The sequence below is a fragment of the Trichoderma ghanense genome (genome assembly GCF_004382785.1).
Source record: "Trichoderma ghanense strain CCMA-1212 chromosome Unknown scaffold_13, whole genome shotgun sequence".
Lineage (NCBI taxonomy): Eukaryota > Fungi > Ascomycota > Sordariomycetes > Hypocreales > Hypocreaceae > Trichoderma > Trichoderma ghanense.
Window position 1 is genome coordinate 301,308 of NW_027395676.1, and position 24,613 is coordinate 325,920.

The following is a 24,613-nucleotide window of genomic DNA, read 5'->3' on the forward strand; positions in this document are numbered from 1 at the left end:
ATTGTCACCAACCGAGAATTGTCAACATGGCGACGACTTCGGTGCCAAAGGCCATGGAGGCCCTGACCCTCTCCAAGACCAAGGAGCTGAAAGGAGTACGTTTCATTGTGCTTGTCCTGACCGCATCTGCTGACTCCCTCGCCAGACCGAAAAGCGCGACTCCCTGATCGCCGTCGAGAAGAAGTACCAGAAGAAATGGCAGGAAGACGGCGTCTTCGAGACGAACGCCCCGACGACGGCCGAGGTTCCCTTCCACTCCATCTCGCCCGCCGAGCTGCGCGAGAAGCAGCCCAAGTTCTTCGGCACCATGGCCTACCCCTACATGAACGGCACCCTGCACGCCGGCCACACCTTCTCGGCCACCAAGGTCGAGTTCGCCGCCGGCACGGCCAGGATGCAGGGCAAGCGCGCGCTGTTCCCCATGGGCTTCCACTGCACCGGCATGCCCATCAAGGCCTGCGCCGACAAGCTGGTCAACGAGATCAAGCTGTTCGGCGAGGACTTTTCCGGCTACAAGGAGGAGGAGTCCGTCATCGAGGAGCAGCCCAAGCCCGCCGCCAGGCAGACCAAGGAGGACCCCACCAAGTTCAGCACCAACAAGAGCAAGGCCAACGCCAAGACGGTCAAGATGAAGTACCAGTTCCAGATCATGCAGGCCATCGGCATCCCGACCGAGGAGATCCACAAGTTTGCCGACTCCCAGTACTGGCTGCAGTACTTCCCTCCCCTGGCCATTAGGGATCTGACGAGCTTCGGCGCGAGAATCGACTGGCGACGATCGTTTGTCACGACCGACGCCAACCCCTACTACGATGCGTTTGTGCGCTGGCAGATGAACCGACTGAAGGAGCTGAACAAGATCAAGTTTGGCAAGCGATATACCATCTACTCCATCAAGGATGGCCAGCCCTGCATGGACCACGACCGTGCCGAGGGAGAGGCAGTTGGCCCCCAGGAGTACACTGCGCTGAAGCTCAAGGTTCTGGAATGGTCACCCAAGGCTGCGGAAGCCATCAAGGGCAAGATCCCCGATGGCGCCAACGTCTTCCTGGTCCCTGCCACTCTGAGGCCGGAGACCATGTACGGACAGACGTGCTGTTTTGTCGGCCCCAAGTTGACCTACGGCCTGTTCAAGGTTGATGACAACAACTACTTTGTCATCACCGAGCGAGCTGCCCGCAACATGGCTTACCAGGGCATCTTCGCCAAGGAGGGCTCCATCGAGAAGGCTGCTGATATCCAGGGCTCCGACCTCGTGGGAACTCTGGTCAACGCCCCTCTGTCTCTGCACAAGGAGGGTGTCAGGGTCCTGCCCATGGAGACTGTCCTGCCCACCAAGGGTACCGGCGTCGTCACGTCCGTCCCTTCGGACAGCCCTGACGATTTCGCGACCGTGACTGAGCTGGCCAAGAAGGCTGACTACTACGGAATTCAGAAGGAGTGGGCCGAGCTGGAGATTTACCCCATCATCGAGACCCCGTCCTACGGCGACCTGTGCGCGCCTTTCCTGGTCAAGAAGCTCAAGATTGCCTCGCCCAAGGACACCAAGCAGCTTGAGGAGGCCAAGGAGCTGGCTTACAAAGAAGGATTCTACCAAGGTATCCTCAAGGTCGGCGACTTCAAGGGCGAAAAGGTTGAGACGGCCAAGCCCAAGGTCAGGAGTCAGCTGATCGAGGCTGGCGAGGCCTTTGCCTACTCAGAGCCCGAGCGCAAGGTCGTCAGCCGATCCGGCGACGAGTGCATCGTCGCGCTGATGGACCAGTGGTACCTGGACTACGGCGAGCAGTCTTGGAAGGAGACTGCCCTGAAATGGGTCGAAAACGCCGACGGAAAGGGCCTGGAGACGTGGGCTCCCGAGACCAAGAACGGCTTCGAGGGCGTGCTCAACTGGCTGAACCAGTGGGCTTGCGCTCGATCATTCGGTCTGGGATCAAAGCTGCCCTGGGACCCTCAGTTCCTGGTCGAGAGTCTGAGCGACTCGACCATCTACATGGCTTATTACACCGTCGCCCACTACCTGCACAAGGACCTGTTCGGCCGCACCAAGGGCCTTGGCAACGTCGGCCCCGAGCAGATGACTGACGAGGTCTGGGACGCAATCTTCTGCCGCCGCGATCTGTCGGACGACGTCGTCACCAGCTCCGGCATCCCTCGCGCCACTCTGGAGAGCATGCGACGAGAATTCGAGTACTTTTACCCCCTGGACCTGCGAAGCTCAGGCAAGGACCTGATACCCAACCACCTGACGTTCTTCCTGTACATTCACCTGGCCATCTTCCCGCCCGAGTACTGGCCTCGCGGCGTCCGAGCCAACGGCCACCTGATGCTGAACGGTGAAAAGATGGCCAAGAGCACGGGCAACTTCATGACCCTGAAGGACATGGTGGAGAAGTACGGCGCCGACGCTTCCCGAATTGCCCTGGCCGATGCCGGTGACGGTGTCAGCGACGCCAACTTTGAGGAAGACGTTGCGGACAACAACATTCTGCGCCTCTTCACCCTGCGCGAGTGGTGCGAGGAGATGGTCAAGGAGCAGAACGAGCTGCGCACCGGCGAGATCAACAACTTCCAGGACGGCCTGTTCAACAACGAGATGAACGCCTGCGCCAGGGAAGCCATCGAGCAGTACACGCTGACCAACTACAAGCTGGCGCTCAAGGCGGCGCTGTACGAGCTGACGAGCGCCCGCGACTTTTACCGCGAGGCCTGCGCGGCCGGCGGCATCAAGATGCACAAGGACCTGGTGTTCCGGTACATTGAGCTGCAGGCGCTGCTGATGGCCGTCATCGCCCCCCACTGGGCCGAGCACATCTGGCTCGAGGTGCTCAAGAAGGAGTCGACGATCCACAACGCCCGGTTCCCCGAGGTGCCGGCCGTGGACGCGGCCCTGTCGGCCAAGCGCGAGTACGTCCGCAGCACGGCGTCCAACATCAACTCGGCCGAGGGCCAGCAGCTCAAGAAGAAGGCCAAGGGCAAGGAGGTCTCGTTCGACCCCAAGCGGCCCAAGAAGCTGACCATTTACATGGCGGCCAAGTTCCCGGCGTGGCAGGCCAAGTACATTGACCTGCTCAAGGAGCTGTGGGACCCGGCGACGAGGAGCGTCGACGACAAGGCGCTCAACGGGCGCATCGCCAAGATGGGCGAGATGAAGAAGGCCATGCCCTTTGTGCAGGGGCTGAAGAAGCGCCTGCAGGCCGGCGAGCCGGCGGGCGTGGTGCTGGAGCAGAAGCTGGCGTTTGACGAGAAGGAGACGCTGGTGCAGATGCTGCCCGGCCTCAAGCGCACGTCGGGCCTGTCCGTCGCCGAGGTGCTCGTCGTCGAGGAGGGCGGCAAGAAGGGCGTCAGGCTCGAGGACGGCCAGGAGGTGGAGATTGGGGTGCCCGTTGCCGAGAACGCGGTGCCTGGCCAGCCTACGTTTTTCTTTGAGAATGTCGAGGCTTGAGTCTAGAAGGGAATGTTGTGCAGCTGTAATGAAAAAAAAAAAAAGAAGAAGAAGAATTAAAAATAAAACTGGTAGAGAACTGAGAGATAAAGGGACGTGAGGAGAGAACAGTTTAGAGAGACAATAAATTGTTTTACGCGGCTTCTTGTTCCATTCAACGATCCAACTTTTCGTACAGGAACATCTATCTCACGCGTTGATGGTTCGCCATGAGGCTGTTTCCTTGCACCTTGTCTTCTCTCCATTTGTTATTCCGCACAAACTCAAGCATCGAGCTTATATGTATGAGCCACAGCTCAAAAACAACGGACAGCCGCATGCGTCTCCGTCAACCCCTTCAAAATACAACGCAACGAGACAAACCTCCGTTTCTCACAACTGACCGACAAACCAAAACGGTAAAAAGGGTCCAACGACTCAATGCTAGCACGTATCTACGTTGGCATCGACCGACCATAGGAAATCCCGGCGCACCATCTCGCAAACGCCGTGTCTCGGCCGCCTCGCGCCAATTGTGGGCTCCCTATTAATCTTCTTTTTTTTTTTTTTTTTTTTTTTTTTTTTTGTCTTTTTCTCTCTTTCTTCTCCTCTTCTTGTCACTGTGTCTTTCAGGAGGCGCTGCTAGGCTCCTCTTTAGCGACGCCCCCTTTCCTTTCCCCCCAACCCCCTTCCTCTTTTTTCGCCCCTAGTCGAAAAAGCTTGTGTGTGCCAAAATTCTCGATCAGCATCACTCTAAATTGTGACCCCCATGCTGCCACTGGGTACGGGTGTCTGCGAGCTTTGTACTTGTAGGTAATTCCGAGCGTCAGATGTCGAGGAGAGATACTTGGCTGTACCCGATGGTTGAAGAGCCTCACAGAGCCATGTGGGAGCATGGCTGGAATTGCCCACAAATCTCCCACCGTTGCTTGTCGTCTGTCTTCTTCTTCCCTTCTTTTTCCTTTCCAACAGCGCGGCCCTGTCAAAAAAGGCGTCTGTTCCTGTCTCTCTTTTCCCAACAAGGTTTCAACAGAGAGTCGCTCCTCGAGCTTCTTTTGTGCCTCGCAACCAGCCAATGGACAAACCGATCACTATCCAGACTCATGGGTTGTCTGCCGCGTAGAATCCGTACCAACCGGCAGAGAAGGCCAGATACTTGGACAAGCAATTGTCATCCCAACCAACCTGAGGGCAGTCGCTTGAGTCGTTGTGATCCATCCCGGGTGATACTGCAGTACAGCGAAGGCCCACAGCCGCGCAAGTCGTGGTACCGTAGCCAGCGCAGCGTTTTTCTGCTGTGATTCTCCTGTAAATTGAACTGTCTGAGAGCCGGCCCGCCCAAAGGATGCGGAGCCATCACCAGCCTAAGCCCTTCTCAGCACCCCTGGCGCTCGGTGATCCGCCTGTTTTGGAGCGCAAGGGGACAGGCAGGCGAGGCTAGAGGAAACAGAAGAAACATCTCCATGGGCTAGCATCTGTGCATTGACTCCAGCTGGGTCGCCGCGCTGTGAGGAAAATTTCGCCGCCGGCCTTGCCTCGCAAGCGAAGTCGTCGCAATTCCAAGGCCCGCAGCGCACACAGAGGCTGGTTCCTTTTGCCGGCTCAGGGGCTTGCCTAACCCAAGCGCCTCCAGATGTGGATCGCCTGTAGATAACAAGTTGGGGGGGTTTTTCGCTCTGTTGTCTTCTGGGTTTCCGCTCCCATTTGGTCAGATCCGCATGGGGCACGGAGAGATTCGTCCCTCATACCGCCTGTTGGTGAAACTACTTCGCAGTACTCGCGGTACTTGGAGGTGGCATGAAGTGGTGGAAAACCTGGTCTGCGTCAGTCAAACTATTGCTTCGACGACCGCCTGGAGCAGAACTTGGTGCTGCCCGCGCCTGGGCTCGCTCGCCCGACAACCCACTGCCTCACCGACCGGCTTCGCGCGGCGATATCCTGCGGTATTATGAAGTTGTATGATCCAGTTGGGGTCGTCCTGCAACCACCATTTCGGCACTAATGCTGAGAGTCGATCTTTTGCTTGCTCCATCGGAAATATGACGCAACGAAATGAGATACGGCACTCGTCCATACTGTCTCTCGTAGCCCTCCTGTGCAGCCTTGAACTGTCTCCAGCCTTCTCATGACAAGGCCTTGAACTCTATTCGTCCACGCCGGCAACGGGCTTTTGGGGCTGCTTCTGGATGGATCGACATTGGGCCACCGTCCCAGCAGCTAGCATGAAGCCATCCCTGCCCCTGCGACATTAAAGCAGCGCGACCAAGCCGTTTTGGGGGACCAACTGGAGCCTTGCTGGGTCGCAATTCGCGGGTCTGATGGCAGTAATTAGTCGTAGCTCCCTGTCGCCATGGCTTGTACATGCTTGTACACACGGCAGTAGTATGTATACGTCGCCTTGAAAACAAAAAGCCGTTGCTCTCTCTCCACGATGCGCGAACCCTCGTCCCGTCCAAAGTCCGTTGCCTTTAAAAGAGCTTGAGCAGCAGTCGCCGGTTCTTCACCGTCACTCAGCTCCAGCAATCGCTCCGTCCTCGCGGTAAACGGTGTATGGCTCCCTCGGCGTTATAGTCATCGCTTCGCTTTTTCTTTGCCTTCAGCCTGGCGCTGTCCCTTCGCAAACTCGAATCTACCACAAAGTCGTATTCTCCGCAATAATCCTGTACATCTCCCGCCAGGTTTCGGCTTCCAGTTCCCGAGAGATCAACAACCATGCGTTCAGCCCAGTTGTTCGTCTTTGCCATTGCTGCAGCAACTGCGGCGGCAAACGTCCTCACCGACGGCGTCACAACTGTCTCCGACGCTTCGACAGCACAGCACATCTCCATCGGCACCGAGAGCGGGCTTTCCAGCTCGGAGCATGTCACTGTTCCCGTTGTTTCGCCATCCGCAACGCAATCACCGAGCTTGACGGACTCAGAATCGCGGACAGATGTCGATGCTGTATCGACAGAAGGCGGCTCCGTTTCTTCCACTGGTGTCACCCGGCCTGCGAGCTTCCCTAATGCGACGAGTAAGTCACCATCGTTTGACTCCCAGGCTGAAGGCTCCCCTGCTGACATTGGTGAAGCGACGCTGGCTAGCAGTGTAATGCCTACAAAGTCACAGAACACCTCGGCGCCCACCAGTCATGTCACTGGTGGTGCCATCCCACAGCAGATGCAGAGCTCCATGGCTGGGCTGATAGGATTCTGCATCATGGGTTTGATCATGTTATAGACGGGGACGGGGAGAAGGGTTATGAATAATGACGCTGGACGATATGCGCGCCATGTATAGATTGTGTCCCAGGCCGGACACGGGCGTTTTAGAAAACCAACGAGATACCACGGGACCCTGGAGTTCTACCCTCCTGACTGAACAGGAGCATACCGATAATAGAGTAATTGTAATCAAACAATTTCACACACACATCATGCACGCCAAGCCAGAAAGTTGTCCTCCCGGAAGGCTCGACCCATCGATGTTTGAGTGGTTGAAGTTGAGGAATGTGCGCCAGAGTATGTTGAACCGGGTTGTGCGTATCCATTGAATTTCGGTGAGCACTAGGTTCACCATTGATATCTCAGGCTATCAGGTTGACATTTAGCTAAATGGCATACGTCTCGTAAAACCATTCGTTGTCTCAAAGGCTCGCCTCATGTATCTCGATAAGTCCACTTCCATGAGCATATCGCCCCGTCAGTCCGGTGGCCTCGGTGTGCTATCCTCGGTGTGCTACTCAAGACACTGTGAGGCCTGCGTCAGCAGAGTGGACGGTTCAAGGAAGCGGCACTTTCAGTTCGGGAATGTAGATCGTCGACTGCTTGCAGGAGTCCGTAGCACTCGACTTTGGTCGATCAACCCGAAGATCCTTTCTCTGGCGGCCTTTTGGACACCATGGTTGCTATATGCGCAGTGCGGCATCTCGCTGACTTGGCAGGAAGTAAAGGTCGCTGCTTGAAGATGTTTGTATCAAGCGATTTAAGCGGCGACGGGAATCTGGCTGCCAGAGTTGCCGGTAGGAGGAGGCTTGGGCAAGTCGTCCTGCTGCTACGTTAGCCAGCCACTCGTCATCACAGATGATCGTTTGGGGTGCCCAACAAGATCGAAGATGACTCGAATCATCAAGCTGCAGCTGGGGCACACGGCAATGTCCTGCTCGTCGCGCAGGTCGTCGAGGGCGATCTGGAAGCGATCACCGCAGGGGCACGGATAGTGGTAGATCTGGAGAGCTTCGTCAAAGGTCATGTCTTCAATCTCGATCTCGTCGTAGATTGAAAGCCCGTCGTCAGCCATCTTGTAGTGTAAATTCAATTCGCAGGTTCAACGCGCGGGACGTTGTTGCGCAGCTGGTTCACGAGGTATGCAGAGTATGGAGAATATGGAGAGAGGATGAGAAGCGCAGATGATTGCGATGACTTGCCACCCCACGATAGAAGGGCAAAAAAGAAAAAAGAATCGACACCCCACGAGTGTGGCTGGTGTTTCCGCCTGTTCTTTCCCTGTGGCTTGTGGCTGAGCCAAGCAATCACAATCACAATCACATGCCGGGGCTCCTTCCCTGACGGCTGTGTGGCGCTGGAGTCTGGGGAAGCCGCGCCGCATCTGCTCTTGCCCAGGCCGAGGCCAGTGGACGTATCTCCACTCTCAGGTGCTATCGCTACAGCACCTTCCTTCTGTTGTCGAACCCGCATGAGGATTTGATGTCATCACCACCAAGCTTCATCATCACCAGCAAATGCTCTGGTGGACAAAGTGACACCAACAACCACACGAAGGCCGGCTAGGGCAGCTGCAAAGAAACCCGCAAAGGCGGCAAGAAGAAGAAGAAGAACAACAACAGCGACAACAAGCAGCTACCTTCCATCGCAACCTCCGTCGCCCGTGTTAGCCGAGCCAACCCGTGCCCATTCGACGCCGACCAATGCGCTGCGCCATCGACGATACGTGACAAGCAGGGCACGAGGTATCCCAGGCCGGGAATCAACGAGGACTACAGACAACGACGGAGAACAGCGCTTGAAGCCGCGCCTCTGCAGCCGCCATGGCCTGGCAGTCGAAACTCGTCCTGCCCAAGGATCGCAGCCTCCGCGGCATCATCACCAGCCTCACACGGCTGTACGTCAAGCACCGCACGCGCATTTCGCGCGCCATCTGGATCTCCCTCTTCGTCGCTCTCGCGAATCGCATTCGCCATGCCATCCTAGAGCAGAAGGCCGCCTCGGCGCGAGAGGCCGCTCAGCGGGCTGCTCGCCAGGGTACCGTCACTGCTGGTTCCGAGGAAACGCCCAGAAAGAAGGTCGCCCTGAATCGCGAGTTCTTCAGGTCCCTGATGCGCTTGACCAAGATCGTGGTGCCCGGTTGGCGGAGCAAGGAGGCCCGGATGCTTGCGAGCCACAGCTTCTTCTTGGTTCTCAGGACCTTGATCAGCGTTCGGGTGGCCGAGATGGACGGCGCTATTGTCAAGGCCCTGGTCAAGGGAAACGGCAAGGAATTCTTGAAGCGCATCGTGTGGTGGATGCTGATTGCTGTGCCCGCCACCTTCACAAACTCCATGGTAAGGAATCGTCTTTGTATCTGCTCGAGCAGCTTAAGGAGCACATGCTAACCGAACCTGCCGGCAGCTGTCCTATCACCAAGCCGAGCTTTCCCTGCAATATCGGACGAGGTTGACACAGCATATCCACGACAAATACCTTTCCAAGCTGACCTTTTACGGCATCTCGGCGCTTGACGATCGCATAAAGAACCCAGATCAACTCATCGCTGTCGATGTATCCAAGTTTTCCAACAGCCTGGCGGAGCTATACAGCAATTTGGCCAAGCCGGCGCTTGATATGGTTTGTCGTCGGGTGAACCAAACTGCAGGAAACATCAGCTAACCAAGCTTCTCCAGACCATATACACATATGCACTATCCAAGAGCGTCGGGAGCGAAGGCGTCATCTTCATGTCGCTACTGGTCCAGCTCTCGGCAAACCTGATGCGTGTCTTGACGCCGCCGTTTGGCAAATACGTCGCCGACGAGGCTCGCCTGGAGGGAGAATTCCGCTTCCAGCACTCTCGCTTGATCGATTACAGCGAAGAAGTCGCACTCTATGGCGGCCACGTCGCGGAGAAGGACACCCTGGACAAGGGCTACTTCACACTCATCAAGCATGTCAACTACATCCTTCGGCGACGCTTCTACCATGGCTTCATGGAGGATTTCGTCATCAAATACTTCTGGGGTGCTTTGGGCCTGCTCCTCTGCAGTGTCCCCGTCTTTGTCAAGCTCCCCGGGCAGCTAGTCATGAACATGGGAGACAGGACCGAGGCTTTTGTGACGAATCGCCGAATGCTGCTTTCCGCATCCGACGCCTTTGGCAGAATCATGTTCTCGTACAGAGAAGTCATGGAGCTGGCTGGATACACGTCCCGAGTTGCCACTCTGCTCAACGTCATGGACGACATCCAGATGGGCCACTTTGAGAAGAAGCTCGTCTCTTCCTCTGGTACGGAGAACAACGAGGCAGTCCTCAAGGGCCGCGGCACTGTCCACGAAAGCAAAGACTACATCAAGTTTGAGGACGTGTAAGTTGAACCACCCTTTACCACTTCCGGAGCCTCAATGCTAATAGCTAAATTCTCAGACCCATCATTTCACCCAACGGCGATGTCCTCGTCAAGGCTCTCTCCTTCTCCCTCTCCCACGGCGACCATCTCCTCGTCGTCGGCCCCAACGGCTGCGGCAAATCGTCCTTGTTCCGCATCCTCGGCGGCCTCTGGCCCGTCTACGGAGGCACCGTCTACAAGCCCCCCTTCACCTCCATCTTCTACCTCCCCCAACGTCCGTACCTCTCCCGCGGCTCCCTCCGCCAGCAAGTCATCTACCCCGATTCCCTCCGCCAGATGCGCTCAAAGGGCGTCAACGACTCGGACCTTCTCTCCATCCTTACCACCCTCGGCCTGGAACACCTCGTCGAGCTCTACCCCGAGGGCTGGGACGCGGAAGCGGAATGGCGCGACGTCCTCTCCGGCGGCCTCCAGCAGCGCGTCGCCATGGCGCGCCTGTTCTACCACCGCCCGCAATACGCGATCCTGGACGAGTGCACCAGCAGCGTGACGCTCGAGACCGAAAAAGTCATGTACGAGAATGCGAAATCGCTCGGCATCACGTTGTTGACCGTCAGTCACCGTCGGAGCCTGTGGAAGTACCACACGCATATCCTGCAGTTCGACGGGCAGGGGAATTATGTCTTTACGAAGCTTGACGCGGAGAGGCGGCTGAGGTTGGAGGACGAGAAGGAGGAGTTGGAGATGAAGTTACGGCAGGTTCCCGAGCTTGAGAGGAGGTTGGAGGAATTGACTTCTGTTTGAGAGATGTTATCTTTGGGGGTATAACCATGGCTTTACGTGAGGGGAGGAGGGGGTGTTGGCTTCATCACTGTTTATGTGAGATGTTGTATGATTTAGGTGTTAGTGGGAGCGGATTTCGAGGCATATATGATTGAGCCTTCTACTTAAGTCTTTAGATCTGGTTGTTGCAGGTATTGCATTATTTTCATACTCATTGTCGGTCCTCTTCCAGTGAGTGAAGGGAGATATTCTTGGCCCATCTCATGTTATTAAGATGCCCTGGTGTGACTGATATCGGATAAAAAGCAATGTGTATGCACATCATGTATATCCCGTGGCTATATCCACTTCAAGATGAACTTATGCTCTCGTGAATGCGCGCCGCCTCATCAGAACCGATCCAGTAGCTGTAGTACTCATCCTCTTCGTCGCCGTAATCGACATATCCATCATAATCATCACCAACCTCGTTCTCATCGTCGTCCTCACCCTCGTCCTGTTCGCCTTCTTCCTCATCTTCTTCGTCTGGGAAATCTCCATGCAGGCCAAACTCATCATATTCATCAGAAAAATCACGTTCCTCGTCCTCGTCCTCCTCCTCATCATCATCATACGTATCCTCCATCTCCTCCGCACCCGACTCCTCCAGCTGATTCGGATGAAACCTGCACGTCTCAAGATGGGCGGTATTGTCATTCTCCAGAATCTGCCGGTGGTCCGCGCCGCATTCGTAGCAAAACTGGTGCTTGCACTTGACGCCTATGAGCGGAAAGATCAGAAATGGTCAGTCAGAACGTGTATCTCGAGCATCTCTATCCCTGACAGTAGATGCTATGGAGCTCTGTCCAGATCTGGTTACAGCCCCAGCAGAATTGGACGCGGCATTTGATACCTGTTGTACTCCTTGGTTTAGTATTTTTCCTGCCAGCTTGTAGGTTAAGGAGAGAGATGTGGCATGGACAAGAGCGTGTGTATTGCAGGTACGCACCATATAAGGGGGTAGAACAGCAGAAAAGAAGAAGGTGGATATATGAATAGAAAAAAGAGAAGCAAAAAGGGCAACTTACAAGTCATATGCGAGCTATGCAAACTGTGTTAGCAGTTTCTCTTCCAGACAACTACCAAATACTGCCAGCATGGTAGAATAGGGGTAGAATAGGGTCAGTAGAACGTACCATCCGTCATTCTTTTCGATTGCCCATCCGCACCCCGGACACGGCTTGGTCGTCCTCCCCACGGTTATCCTGCTCATCTCTTCCTCTATCTTTCTCCTCGCCGCAATCTGCCTCGCCAGCTCGATTGCTTTCCTCGTCCTCTCCCTCTCCTCTCGCTCTCTCCGTTGTCTCATCACCGCGGCTCTTCTTTCTTCTTCCAGCAAGCCCTGGGCCATGGCCCTATCTGCGTTGAGCTGTGCTTGCTGCGACGCTGCCCACGCATCATTGTCGATTTCAAGCCTGGAACGAAAGTTATCTGGGTCGGCGAGCAGCTGGTCGTACTCGTCACACGTCAAGCCCTGGTGCCACGCGACGTTGTGGTGGAAGCAAGATCGGTGGCTGCAGTGGAGGCATATCACGATGGGCAGTTCATGGCCAGTCTCATGTATCTGACCAGAGCCGCAGCCAGAGGTGCACCAGAAAAAGTTTTCGGCCTCAGCCATGGCAGCCCGGAGAGCAAGCGTTTCGTATCTGACCATGTGCGTTAGCTCCATATGTACTTGATCAATAACGGGATAATGGGCTTCTGGTGTCCGCACCTCTTGAATGTCTCCTCATCAGCATAGCGCTGGATGTCTGTATAATCTAATAACCCACGACATTCGGGACATCTGATGTCGGTCCAGATCTTGCTGTTGAGATCAGACCGGATAGACCTCTCCAGACACTCGAGGCATGCCGTCGGCGGGTGCTCGCAGAACGCGGTTGGGGAGAATCGGGGAAAGAGAATGGATTCCTTGGTATCAGCACAGATTGAGCAATCTTGATCCCCGGCCGCATGATCTGCCGGCACACGCTGATGCGTAACGAGGACAGCCGATGTGCCTGGGTCCTTCTGATAACGTTGCCCGAAGCTAAGAGACATTGATCATTAAGTGAAATGCCCATGAAGATAAGACCATACGACGGGCATGAAACTGCATTCTAATAGGGGATGAGTCGACATGGCAGAACCCAAGAAACAGCCAGAAACAAATCCAACAATATTACATGGCGCTCATGATGGCAAGGTAGCCCTCATCTATTCTAATAATATTCAAAAGGAAAAGGAACCGGGTATGCGGGGAGTCGAAAGGGGCAGAGTTTCGGGGAGCCTACCTGAAATCATCAGCTTCATCATCTCCACGTCTTCCAGACAGGTCCAGACGGCGCTGATACGCCACCGTCATGGCAGAGTCTTGCTGCTCAAGGAGATCGACGTACGGATTGCTTGTAGCAGGGGTAGAGGAGCCGTTGGAGACACCGGCCTCGTCTCGGCCTCCATTGGGATGTCGAGATTCGTTGTCGATGCTCAAGTGTCCGAGTGAGTCGGTGCCAGAGGACCGTGGACGCGGACTGGATGCCCTTCCCACACTCACAGAGGTGGGCGTTGTATCCTCTCCCTGTGAGGCTGCAAACTCGTCGTCATCAAATAGGGCATAGTTAATGCGATATCTGAATCCAGTCTGCGGGCCAGCCATGGAAGCTGCTTCAGACACGCTTGGCACCGTAGGAGGCTGACTTGCTGGTGGTAGAGCGACGTCTGGCTCCTCCTCTTCATCTACCTTCCTTTCCTCCTCTTCGCTTTCATCTTCTTCCCTTTCTCTCCTGCCTGCGGGCCCCTCTTCCGTCTCCTCGTCATCCACAAGCCAAATCGACTCGTCGTCATCTCCGAATCCACCCATAATGGCAGGATTCACCATGCCGTAATGCGACGTTGCCGCATGAACAAACATATTGTTCCTCATCGCCGAAGTCTCCACAAACGGAACGTACTTTGTGGTATACAAGTCTTCCCTCAACTCTTCTTCCGCGCCCTCACCCTCCGCAGCATCAACTTGCTCCCCAGGCAAAGGCTCCTCCAAATAAGAAACGTCAAGCGAGGATTCCTCACCAGCGCTCCGATCGTCGTTCCCCTCAAAGCTAGACTGCCGACGAGTCCCAACAGAAGTCGGCTGCTCTGAAGCCGCGCCGGGCGTGACGGTGTTAGTCGCCGCCGAGTGGGTGGTGGACGGCGGATGTGTGTAGTCGTCGCGGAAGGGCCAGTCGACGTCGGCGGGAGCAGTCACCTGGGTGACGGTGGAAGTGATGGACTTGTTGGTCTTTCGTCTGCTGAAAGCAGCCTGGGTCTTTCTCCTGATGGACCGGAACATGCCTGGCCCAGCTGTTATACGGCGCACATGAAAGCAGGGGGGAGGACGATGATGTGACTCGGCCGGCGATGGCGCAGATTTGGGTTGAGGCGAGATGTTGTTAATAAGGGATGCATATAGCAGAGATACAGGAAGCAGTCAACAGTTGAAGAAGCTGAGATTGAAGAAGAAAAAGCAGAGCAGACTGGAGCTTGAAGCAAATGATTCACATCGAGGAGGGAAGAAGAGACCTGGAGCAAAGGCCGGCAGGCAGGCTGTGAGCCGAGCGTAGCTGCCCTGCCTTCGAAGTATGGCAGCAGGAAAGTACTGCCCGAGCACATCCGCTGTAAGTGGACGACAAGCAGTCGAGCCACCAAAAGCTGAAGCCGGGGGAAACGCCTCGCGATCGATAGCGGGCTGCGGACGAGCCCCAGCGCCTCGGTCTAGCATCAAATGCTGTCATGGCGCTCCAGCAGGCTGTCGGCGGCATGCATTCAGCCTAGACGCAGCACCAGTCGACGAAAACGCTGTGAGTACTCGCACCCAGCCGCTGATGTGCCTGCAGAGGGGATAAACAACAAAGTTTTGGCCGTGATGTCAGGTCGAGCAGAGGTACAGGTACTTGCTTGCTTGCCTGCTTGCACCCACTGTGAATCTGGGATGCAGAGGTAAAAAGGCATCCAGCGTGCCTTACAGGGGGTCGAGGCGTGTGCGTCTACCGATGAGCGAGAAAGCTACGCTACGCTTCACACCCCCCCCTGTGATGAAGAAAGGCAACAAGAAGACAAGTCTGAATCCTCCCGACCATCGGTAAAGGCAATGCGCACGGCCATAGGCAAATCATGCCTTACGATTTGCGCGAGCGGGAAGAAACTACTACTGTAATGCCATTCAACGTGGCATTGCTTGTACAGTTACGAGATACTCGGGGGGCACCAATGACAGCAGCTGGAGTTGATGGAACACGAAGGGGTCGTGACGATTTCCATCGTAGAACATGATCTACGTATAACAGGCTCGCTAGGCATAGATCGAATACGTGGCAATGCGGCCGTCCTATCGCCCACAGCCAAAGAAGCACGAATACATGCAGCCGCAACAGGGCAAAATATAACCTAATATAGACGGGCCAAGAGTAACCCAAGAAAAGGACTGAAAGAGAGAGCCTGGTCCTAAAGCCCTGTGCTGTAAACGCCCACATGCTCCCCCCGTACATGAGGCGTAGTTTCACATCATGCATGTGCCTCACGTTGCTCCAATCCCACAAACCCCCAGACCACAAATCCCTACCGGATACTGGAGTCACCGCACCCAAAGGCGTGGACGGCGCATCCATCCATCTGCCTGCGTCTATCTACTCGCCCGTACTACTCGCATCTACCGCCCAGTAAAGAGTCACGTAGTAGGTGGTGCAATCCATCAGTCAGCCCAGCCAACCGTCCCCCCTCTTCCGCGACTTGGGGAAGAACAGGAGCGAGACGAGCGACGGGTCGCCCTCCTCGGTGAACTTGTCCCTCTTCTCCTCCGGCCCCCAGGCCACCAGCATCTGCTGCTTGCGCACCACCGCCGGCGCCTTGATGGCGTCGCGCTGCCCAATCTGGCGGATGTACAGCGCCGGCACCACGGTGCACACGTTGAGCAGGTTCAAGTACAGCTCCTTCTTCGTAGGCTGCGGGTCCAGCTTGGCCATGTTGAAGGCCTTTCTGTTCTGCAGGATGTTGCGGCAGTCGAGCTTGTCGACGCTCTCGACGAACTCGGGCGACAGCGACAGGCGGGAGCCGCTCCACGCGATGTACGGCTGGATGTCGAGGTAGAAGTGGTTCGTCGAGACCTGGATCTTCTCGTACAGTGCCATGGCCGGCTTGACGCAGTTGTCCTCCATGTTCTGGCAGAACCACGTGAACTTGTCCTTCTTGCAGAAGATGCGCAAAATGTCTGCGAGATCCAGCGTCATGTCCCTGCTGCGGCGGGTGCGCACGCCCTTGAACTGCGGCGCGCTCATCAGGGCGTTGTAGCTCTCTGCGGTCCATGTGCGTACAGCAAACAGGTCTGTTTTGAAGGCCGCCATTGTTAGTTCCTTGGTCGTCCACGCATCACTTCGTCTGATGAGCAAACGTACCTCGTTTGGGCTCGACCGCAGTCTGCATCTGCGTCTCAATAAAGCTCACCATCTCGGTGTACTGCTGCGCAGAGCCGTAGAGGACCTTTTGGAAGATGTGGTCGTTGAGATATCGCATGATGATGGCGACGATGATGTCCTCGTCCGTCTCGGGGAACATGCAGCCGTGGACCAGGTCCGGATACTTTTGCAGAGTCTTCCTAAACTTGGCGGCTTCTCCGGACTGCTTGCGAGCGCTGGTGGCGAGAGCCTCGATGCCGGCCTCGTAGTCATCCAGCCAGGGGTCCATGAACTTTTGCACCCAGTCCTGGACCTGCTCGACGAGGTCGTCGTATTGCTAGAGGCGAGCGTCAGCGCATGCGCAAAAGTCGAGGCAGCTAGTGACATAGGTAGTTGGATCAGAGGAACCAAAACTGGTGAGCACTTACCCGCCCTACTTCCTCTGGCGTGAGGTCTTTCCGATACGGCTGGAGACTGAAAATGTGCGACTGCGCATCGTTCAGCTCCTCCCGCAAGAGGCGATTCTCCTCCTTGAGCCGGTTAATCTCCTGGCCAAGCGAATCCGCGTCTTTGGCGATTTCCTCCATGTCCGAGTTGAGCAGATGCTTGAGCTCCTGCAGATGCTGCATCGCCCTGGCGGCCTCCCTCTCGGCGCTCTCCTTCTCGACCGTGAGCCTGATGGCGGTGTCCCGGAGCTGCTTGAGCTGGGCCTGGTCTCGCGCCTCGTCGCGCGGCCCGCCGCCGTTGGAGAGGCGTCGCCGCGGCGTGAAGCTCTCGCTCTCCATGCTGTCGAAGCTCTCTGCCGATGCGTAGATGGAGCCGGGGATCTGCGTCATGTCAAACTCGTCGTCCGAGCTGGGCCCCTCGAGGAACGGGGCGGGCACGTTGAGGTTGTATCTCCGTGTCGGGACGAGGTCTGGGGTGACAGACTCGGTGACTTCGTCTGCGTCGAAATCGAGGAGGTCTACTTCACGCCCGCCGGGAGCGTCGTCCTTGTGCTCCTGTTCCTCCCGCGGCTTGTCGTCGGTCTTGTCTGTCTCTTTTTCCTTCTCCTTCCTGCTGTCTTTTGCTCGCTCCCGAGGCTCCTCGTCTCGATCCTTATCTTTGTCCTTGTCTTTAGTCTCCTTGTCCTTGTCGCCTGACTTGGTCGATTTCCTCTCCTTCCGCAGCACCGCATGGCCATTTGACGGCCGGCTCCGCATGCCGTCGAGAGGGATGGTCCCTTGGCCTTTATCGGGAGACATGGCAGTCTGTGTCAATATGGTCTGTGCAGCGCAGAAAGACTGGACGGATCGCTCGACAGGCACTCTGAAGCTGTGCGATATAAGGCAGCAATCGATTGCGGCCGAGTTGGGAAAGAAGCGACGCAGGACAACAAACTGACCGATTTCCGCACAAACACCGACCAAGAGAGTCAAGGTAAGGTATTAAAGAACAGGAAGATGGAAATAACCAGAGCTCGCGATCCAATGCCGGACCTGCGCTGCTCTGCTGTGCTTTGCTGTCTGTTCCCCTGCCTGTGATGGTGGCGCTCGCAGTTCGACCTCGAGGGATCCAAGATCACAGCCCAGGGCTGAAGCACCATGAAGCCATGCGCAGTCCGCCTGTCAGTTGTCTTGTTTTCTCCCCATGGCAGGCATGGTCACCATACGAGCAGATACGCAGGACCGCAGAAAGCGAGTACCTGTACAGCAGTGCAATCGCCCTCACCACCTACACTCACGTCAAACCTGCACGCCCCCTCCTTCGTGGAATCCATGATCCCAGAACTGCAGGGCGATGCGCGACTAGTGGAATTCAGCCTCACTGTCGAGTCGCTTGCCGTCGGAGGAAGAGGGGAAACAGGAGAGCCTGTCCGCGACCCGTTTTCTGTGACGCGGGCGGCCGATATTGGTCCAGATTCACGTTTGCATGTTGTTGGCAATGCCTCAACTGTTACCTCGTCTCGAATCATTGCTTGATAGAGGGTACATGTACGTGGGCTGACTCTCAAGGTACCGAATGCTGCTGCGTCCGGTGTCCTTCATCCCGTGAATCAAGCCGCCTTTAGCAATCCGGGCCGTTGAGAAACCTTGAGGTTGAGACATTTGCTCATCAGAAGAATTGAGTTTCAAAGTCTAAACAGACTTGCAGGACGACCACCGGGATTTTACATGTGAACAGAAAACTGAGGTACTAGAACCGTGCGGAAGTGCATGTACACGAGGTTCAACGCCTGTGGCTGGTACAGTGTGCAGATAGTACCAATACGCACGGTTAAACAACTCGCTTTGTCGAGCTTCGAGAATTGCAACTCCTCTGTATCAAGCCGATGCTTAGCCTCGACCAACCACAACACCATACCGAACCAGCCCCATCACGGCTCCCACAAGAATGGCCGCAGGCGCCGAAACTCCATAATACCTGCCCCCAACATACGCCGTGGCTGTGACGACAACCCACCACGGATCATCCCCCAGGCTTCGCCCGGACTGGAACCCTTCATCCAGATATCCAACCTGCCAGATCCGATACACGGCTGTGTAAATCAGCCCGACGGCACCCGCATTCACGCCCCTCAACCCAGACTTCACCCACCGTCTGCTCCGCAGCGACCCCCAGACGCCCATGGTCCCGTGGACGAGGGCGATGCCCGGGAAGAAGATGCCCACAAAGGCGATGACGGCTCCGGCAACCGACGGGCTGCCGCTCTTTGAGGCGGCGAGCGTGCCCAAGAAGACGGCGAAGTTGAAGTTGGGGCCTGGAAATGCTTGAGCTATGGCGAGCCCGATCAGAAAGTCTCGCGGGCTGACCCATCCTTCGGCGACAATGTATTCTCGAAGCAGCGGGATGACGACGGGTCCACCACCAAAGATGATTGTGCCTGCGAGATACAGGTTGGCAAAGAGGCGGTACAGGAGAGGAGGCTCGGGCAAGACGCTGCGCAAGACCATGACGGCGATGAAGGTGGTGAAGAAGCCCGCGATGATGGCTGTTCCGACTTTCCAGGAGAAGTGCAAGCGGTATTCCCGCGGAATCACCCTGGGCTCGGACTCGGCTCCAAAGGGTCTTTGCTCGCTCTCTGAGTTGTAAGCCAGCTGGTCTTGACTCTGGTCTTGCACGGGATCCGGGACGGCAGCCCGCGAAGGCCCGGCGGGAGACGAGTGCCGCGCTTGTTGCTCAGGGTCTTTGCCCTTGGAGACCCTGAGTTGCACGTCTATTCCAGGACTGATGGCTTCCACTTCCACAGCAGCTGCCTTCTTCTTTCTCCAGCTGAGCAAAGCTACTGTCGCCTTGATCGGTGTATGCAGCCAGCGGTAATCGTGCACAACTGCCGCAACACCGCAGAGAAACATCAGCAGGGGGAAGTACCAGAGGGCATTGTACAGCATTCCGGCAGCGCCGCTGAGAAAAACTAAGGTCCTGGTGAGCTTGTCCGTCACGGCTGCGTTGGAGAGCTGCACCGCTGCCAGGGCAATGATGCCAACAGTGGCCGCGTTGAGGCCTGATAAAAGGGCATAGACGGCGCGAGGGAGGGCCGATCCGATGCTGGAGACGCCCACGGCAAGGCCGAACATGCCGAGCGCTCCAGGGAGGCTATCGAGGTGAGTTTCATGAACAATTGCTGGTTTGTTGGCGTGCACAATGGGGCTTTCAGATTCTTACCTCCAGATAAGGAATCCAATGACAGCTCCAAAGAAGCCATCGTGAATCAAGTTGATGCAATATAGCATCTTGGTGCTGGCCGGGCCACATAGAGCCTGGGCAACTCCAAAGAGTTCTTGATACTACCATTGAACGACTGGATAAGCTTGATACCTCTCACAAATCCGGCGTGAGTAGAAGGGAGGACCAACCAATTGATCATCGACCCATTTCAACTTGGTAACGAACCTGTCGTGGAACTGGATCCGTGTCAGAAAACGTCCATTCTCACCCAAGCATGTTTGGGCTCACAATCTTGAAGTGAACCGGCGGTCCGCCAAACGCGGTGAAGCCGAGATGCCATTCCGCTGCCAGGATCTCGGCCGCACGTTGGCCGTAGCGGTTGATGGTGTACTCCCAGCTTGATGCGCCCATCGCGAGATTGGTTGTGTTTAACCTCAATCTTCCTTCCTTCCTTCACCTTTTGCCTTCTTCTCTGAGCCTTGAAGTTCAAGACGTGCTCTGTCCTGAACGCAATTTGCTAATCAACTAGACCACTAACATCTCTAGTTCTTGAACAGTGGCTGCTCATCCCAACCACTTGACTCACACATCTGCACCACGTGCTCGCCGGTCGAAATCACGAAATCAGGCAAGGGTCTGCATTACATAAGCTTAATTTTGACTACCTGCTTCGTGTTGATCTTCCAAGATCTCAATTCCATATAAATACAGCACTTCCGCCAACGGAATCTATGCCTGCAAATGGCCTTACCTGCGTGCATAAGCATGGAGAGAGCTTCAAAGTGACACACTGGAACGAAGAAAGACTGCTATAATCGAGACCCCCCCGAACTGTCCACTTCGTTGCGAGGGACGAGCGACGTCGTTAACAAAGGCTCTTGCAGACTTGACAGAGCATTTACATGTGCCCCTCGTGTCTACACTGTGCAGCCACATTGCGCCACAGGACGGCTCAAGTTCGAGGAACTATATGGACGTAGATGTACTCGAAGCTCCGTATCTTTGAATCATTGTCCAGTGATTTGGCGAACTTTGTAACAGACAGGTCGTTCGTCAAAACTGACTACTCATATCGCCGCTGATATGCTCCTTTTGCGAGGTACGAGTACAGGTAGACCTGAGGTGCCGCGCTTTCTCGCTTTGCTCTTACTGGCTACATGTAATTTCAATGCCAAACAATTGCCAGATTCCATCACCGAAGCTGCCCTCAAGACAGCCCCCCCTTCAGACAAGCTCAGCAGTGCACAGAAGCAGCCATAATCCACTGACTGGACGCGGACCACCGGCGCTGGCGCCCATTGCTTGCATCAACCGCAAGCTGCCCACTTACACGTCGTACAGGGCACAGCCGTCAAAGAAGATTGATGCAAGCAGAGCTCCAGCTGCAGCTCCAGCCCGCCATAAAGTCCACTGAACCCCCCTCCTCCGCAGCCGCTACAGGCGCTAGCGCTTCCCCCCCGCGGGAGCCCCTGCAGCGCTGGTCCAGTGAACAGCCTCGCTAGGCCAGCGCCATCCGACCCGCTAGCAGCCCGCTGTAGCGCCCCCGCCTCTTCTAGAAGCACGCCCCCTCTCCTCCTCCACGTCCGATATCAAGTTGAATGCTGTGCCTCCATCCACTCGAATCTTCCCCCTCACCACCTCACCAACTGAATCCTTCCAGCCAGCGTCGAGACAAGGCAGACTCCCGCCTCGCTTCCTGCTTCCCTGCTCCGCATGCCATCACATCGCTGTCCTTGCTAGACCAACTGACGCCATGCAGAGCCCAAGTACCGCTACAAGTCCATCTGCGTGTACAACGCCTTCGACCTCAACGTCGACTTCCACCCCGACTTCGACGACGTCGATACGCTCCGTGACAGTGACGAGACTCGCCCAGGCATCAGCCCCACCCAGCTGAATGCCCTCTGGGGTCTGGAGGCTATTGCAAGGCAGGGCCAGCACGCCCGGGCTTCGCTTGTTTGGGCATTTGCTTGGGGAATCTGCTGCTCTGTTTGCCTACCGTGCCTTATCCTATCATCAGTTCCCAACTTCCGTGTGCTGCCGGGGCCAAGAAGCGCCGGATCCAGCACCAAACACGAACACACACATCTACTTCACCTACCTTGATCATAAAGCATACACCACTTCTCGCCTCTCTGTGCCCATCCGCAGCTGCGCCTCTCTGAAGCACAGCTTCACTTATACGTGCTCTTCTTCGTTCCTCTTGTGCCCCCAAAAGCAAACCTGGCCCTCAGCCAGCTGCCATTTGACCTGCGCCCTGCCTCTCCAATCACTCGCCAGCTGTGCCCTGGCCGAAAGATATAGATAGAGCATCGAAAGCAGCTGGCAGGCCCTTCCTTTCGCTCTTCTGCTTCATCTGCATCCTCGTGTAGCGTTTCCTCCTCCTTCTCTATTCCCTTCTTTCATTCAGCACTGCCTCTGCGTACATCCTCAGCCATGGAGTTCGATAAGCTCTCCATCACCGATCGCAAGATCATCGTGGGCATCGACTTTGGCACCACCTACTCCGGCGTCGCTTGGGCAGAGACTCAGCGGCCCGACAGGCGGACAGCCATCACCACCTGGCCCATCAGCAAGACGACTCGCGAGGGAGAGTCTTCGGACAAGGTTCCTACCAAGCTTCGCTATGCAAAGGACGAGGTCCAGTGGGGTTTCTCTATCCCCATTACCGCTCCCCAGGAGGAGGTCATCGAGTGGTTCAAGCTGTAAGCCATACCCGTCTCCTTCAATCTCGGGTGACGTGCCTTCAATTAACATAATGTCCCCAGCGACCTGGATCCTTCTCTGAAGAACATTGGCCAGGCCGTTGCCAACGATGGTGCCCGAGGAGGCAGAGATGCTGATAAGCTCGTCGCCGATTATTTGGGCGCCCTGTGCGAGCATCTCCTCTATACCCTGCGCGAAAAGCTCGGCGAAAGCGTCGTCAAGAGCACCCCTCTGGAGTTCGTCGTCACCGTGCCTGCTATCTGGAGCGACCTCGCCAAAGACAAGACCAAGAAGGCCTGCCAAAAGGCCGTCCAGTCTCTTCCCCTGGCGCCTGGTTCGTCCAGAACCCACATCCATCTCGTCTCCGAACCCGAAGCTGCCGCCATCTACGCCCTGCATGGGCTGGATCCCCATGGTCTCAAGATTGGCGAGACGGTCGTCGTGGTCGACGCAGGCGGTGGCACTGTCGACCTCATCTCCTACACAATCACCGGGCTGAAGCCCATTCTCCAGGTCCAAGAGGCTGCCCCTGGCTCTGGCGCCCTCTGCGGCTCGACCTTCCTCAACATGCGCTTTGCCAAGTTCCTCAAGTCCAAGCTAGGCAAGGAGGAAGGATTTGACGAGGAGGTTCTCGCTGAGGCTATGGAGGTTTTTGAGAAGAAGGTCAAGCGCCAGTTTACCCTGGCAGCTCAGCCCGATGAGACATACACCATCCCCGTCGGTGGCCTGGCCAACAACAAGGCTCTTGGAATCACCCGCGGCCGATATGCTCTCAAGGCGTCCGACTTGAAAACCATCTTTGAGCCCGTCGTCCTGGAAGTTATCAAGCTGGTCAAGGATCAGATCACCGTTAGCAACGTGCCCATCCGCGCCGTGCTCTTGGTTGGCGGCTTCGGTGCCTCCAACTACCTCAAAGAGCGTCTGAGGAATGCCGTGGACAAGTCCGTCCAGATCATGCAGCCTCCGAATGCATGGCAGGCCGTCGTGCAGGGTGCAGTCATGAAGGGACTTGCCAACAGCGCGCCCGACACTCTCACCATGGTCAAGGTTCAGAACCGTAAGGCGAGGAAGCACTACGGCACGGAGTGGCGGACCAAGTATGATGAAAGGATCCATGGCCACATTTCTGAAAAGAAGAGCTGGAGCGGCATGGAGGGCTATTATAAGGTAAACGCCATGGAATGGTTCATCCGCAAGGTATGCATTTCCCGATTCCACTCCGCAGTGAAGCAAAGCTAACGCAACGAACAAGGGTGACGCCGTCTCCGAGAACGAGCCATACATCACTTCTTTCGTCTGGACAGGCCTCGTGGCACACGGTCGTATCCGCAAGATGCGTATGACGATCTACTGCGACCAGACGTCCGAGGAGGCCCCTATCGACAGGAACTCGAACGTGCAAGTCTTGGCCCACGTCGAGGCCGACGTGAGCCACATTCCCGAGCATCTGCTCAACCGCCGCCAGGGCAAAGACGGGCAGATGTACTATGAGCTCAGTTGCAAGATTGAAGCTGTCTATCTGTCTGCTTCGACCACGTACACGCTCTTATACAACAGTATGTGTCTCTCCTCCTCCCCCCCCCCCTCCTTCTCTATTCCCTTCTTTCATTCAGCACTGCCTCTGCGTACATCCTCAGCCATGGAGTTCGATAAGCTCTCCATCACCGATCGCAAGATCATCGTGGGCATCGACTTTGGCACCACCTACTCCGGCGTCGCTTGGGCAGAGACTCAGCGGCCCGACAGGCGGACAGCCATCACCACCTGGCCCATCAGCAAGACGACTCGCGAGGGAGAGTCTTCGGACAAGGTTCCTACCAAGCTTCGCTATGCAAAGGACGAGGTCCAGTGGGGTTTCTCTATCCCCATTACCGCTCCCCAGGAGGAGGTCATCGAGTGGTTCAAGCTGTAAGCCATACCCGTCTCCTTCAATCTCGGGTGACGTGCCTTCAATTAACATAATGTCCCCAGCGACCTGGATCCTTCTCTGAAGAACATTGGCCAGGCCGTTGCCAACGATGGTGCCCGAGGAGGCAGAGATGCTGATAAGCTCGTCGCCGATTATTTGNAAAAA

General features: G+C 56.1%; 9 protein-coding genes across 9 annotated transcripts; 5 read left to right on the plus strand and 4 right to left on the minus strand.

Moving 5' to 3' along the window:
• Positions 1–26: 26 nt before the first annotated feature.
• On the plus strand, positions 27–3,442 carry CCMA1212_008742 (uncharacterized protein; the record flags this gene model as incomplete). The annotated part of the gene is made up of 2 exons (XM_073705857.1): positions 27–95; positions 146–3,442. The coding sequence occupies 2 exons, from the start codon at positions 27–29 to the stop codon at positions 3,440–3,442; spliced, it is 3,366 nt and encodes a 1,121-aa protein (XP_073555644.1).
• A 2,691-nt stretch (positions 3,443–6,133) lies between these two features.
• Positions 6,134–6,640, plus strand: CCMA1212_008743 (uncharacterized protein; the record flags this gene model as incomplete). Its single annotated transcript, XM_073705858.1, has 2 exons — positions 6,134–6,434; positions 6,492–6,640. The coding sequence occupies 2 exons, from the start codon at positions 6,134–6,136 to the stop codon at positions 6,638–6,640; spliced, it is 450 nt and encodes a 149-aa protein (XP_073555643.1).
• Positions 6,641–7,384: 744 nt separating this feature from the next.
• On the minus strand, positions 7,385–7,699 carry CCMA1212_008744 (Diphthamide biosynthesis protein 3; the record flags this gene model as incomplete). The annotated part of the gene is made up of 2 exons (XM_073705859.1): positions 7,385–7,447; positions 7,505–7,699. 2 exons carry the CDS (start codon positions 7,697–7,699, stop codon positions 7,385–7,387), a joined length of 258 nt encoding a protein of 85 aa, XP_073555642.1.
• Positions 7,700–8,447: 748 nt separating this feature from the next.
• CCMA1212_008745 (ATP-binding cassette sub-family D member 1) lies at positions 8,448–10,762 on the plus strand (the record flags this gene model as incomplete). Its single annotated transcript, XM_073705860.1, has 4 exons — positions 8,448–8,960; positions 9,028–9,243; positions 9,300–9,976; positions 10,036–10,762. 4 exons carry the CDS (start codon positions 8,448–8,450, stop codon positions 10,760–10,762), a joined length of 2,133 nt encoding a protein of 710 aa, XP_073555641.1.
• A 328-nt stretch (positions 10,763–11,090) lies between these two features.
• CCMA1212_008746 (uncharacterized protein) lies at positions 11,091–14,087 on the minus strand (the record flags this gene model as incomplete). Its single annotated transcript, XM_073705861.1, has 5 exons — positions 11,091–11,500; positions 11,809–11,822; positions 11,917–12,426; positions 12,495–12,809; positions 13,054–14,087. The coding sequence occupies 5 exons, from the start codon at positions 14,085–14,087 to the stop codon at positions 11,091–11,093; spliced, it is 2,283 nt and encodes a 760-aa protein (XP_073555640.1).
• Positions 14,088–15,489: 1,402 nt separating this feature from the next.
• Positions 15,490–17,429, minus strand: CCMA1212_008747 (uncharacterized protein; the record flags this gene model as incomplete). Its single annotated transcript, XM_073705862.1, has 3 exons — positions 15,490–16,115; positions 16,186–16,522; positions 16,614–17,429. The coding sequence occupies 3 exons, from the start codon at positions 17,427–17,429 to the stop codon at positions 15,490–15,492; spliced, it is 1,779 nt and encodes a 592-aa protein (XP_073555639.1).
• Positions 17,430–18,500: 1,071 nt separating this feature from the next.
• Positions 18,501–20,244, minus strand: CCMA1212_008748 (uncharacterized protein; the record flags this gene model as incomplete). Its single annotated transcript, XM_073705863.1, has 4 exons — positions 18,501–19,761; positions 19,831–19,952; positions 20,022–20,069; positions 20,122–20,244. The coding sequence occupies 4 exons, from the start codon at positions 20,242–20,244 to the stop codon at positions 18,501–18,503; spliced, it is 1,554 nt and encodes a 517-aa protein (XP_073555648.1).
• A 672-nt stretch (positions 20,245–20,916) lies between these two features.
• On the plus strand, positions 20,917–21,939 carry CCMA1212_008749 (uncharacterized protein; the record flags this gene model as incomplete). Its single annotated transcript, XM_073705864.1, has 2 exons — positions 20,917–20,932; positions 21,593–21,939. 2 exons carry the CDS (start codon positions 20,917–20,919, stop codon positions 21,937–21,939), a joined length of 363 nt encoding a protein of 120 aa, XP_073555647.1.
• Positions 21,940–22,269: 330 nt separating this feature from the next.
• CCMA1212_008750 (Mitochondrial-type heat shock protein 70) lies at positions 22,270–24,451 on the plus strand (the record flags this gene model as incomplete). Its single annotated transcript, XM_073705865.1, has 3 exons — positions 22,270–22,538; positions 22,602–23,736; positions 23,792–24,451. The coding sequence occupies 3 exons, from the start codon at positions 22,270–22,272 to the stop codon at positions 24,449–24,451; spliced, it is 2,064 nt and encodes a 687-aa protein (XP_073555526.1).
• Positions 24,452–24,613: the final 162 nt, after the last annotated feature.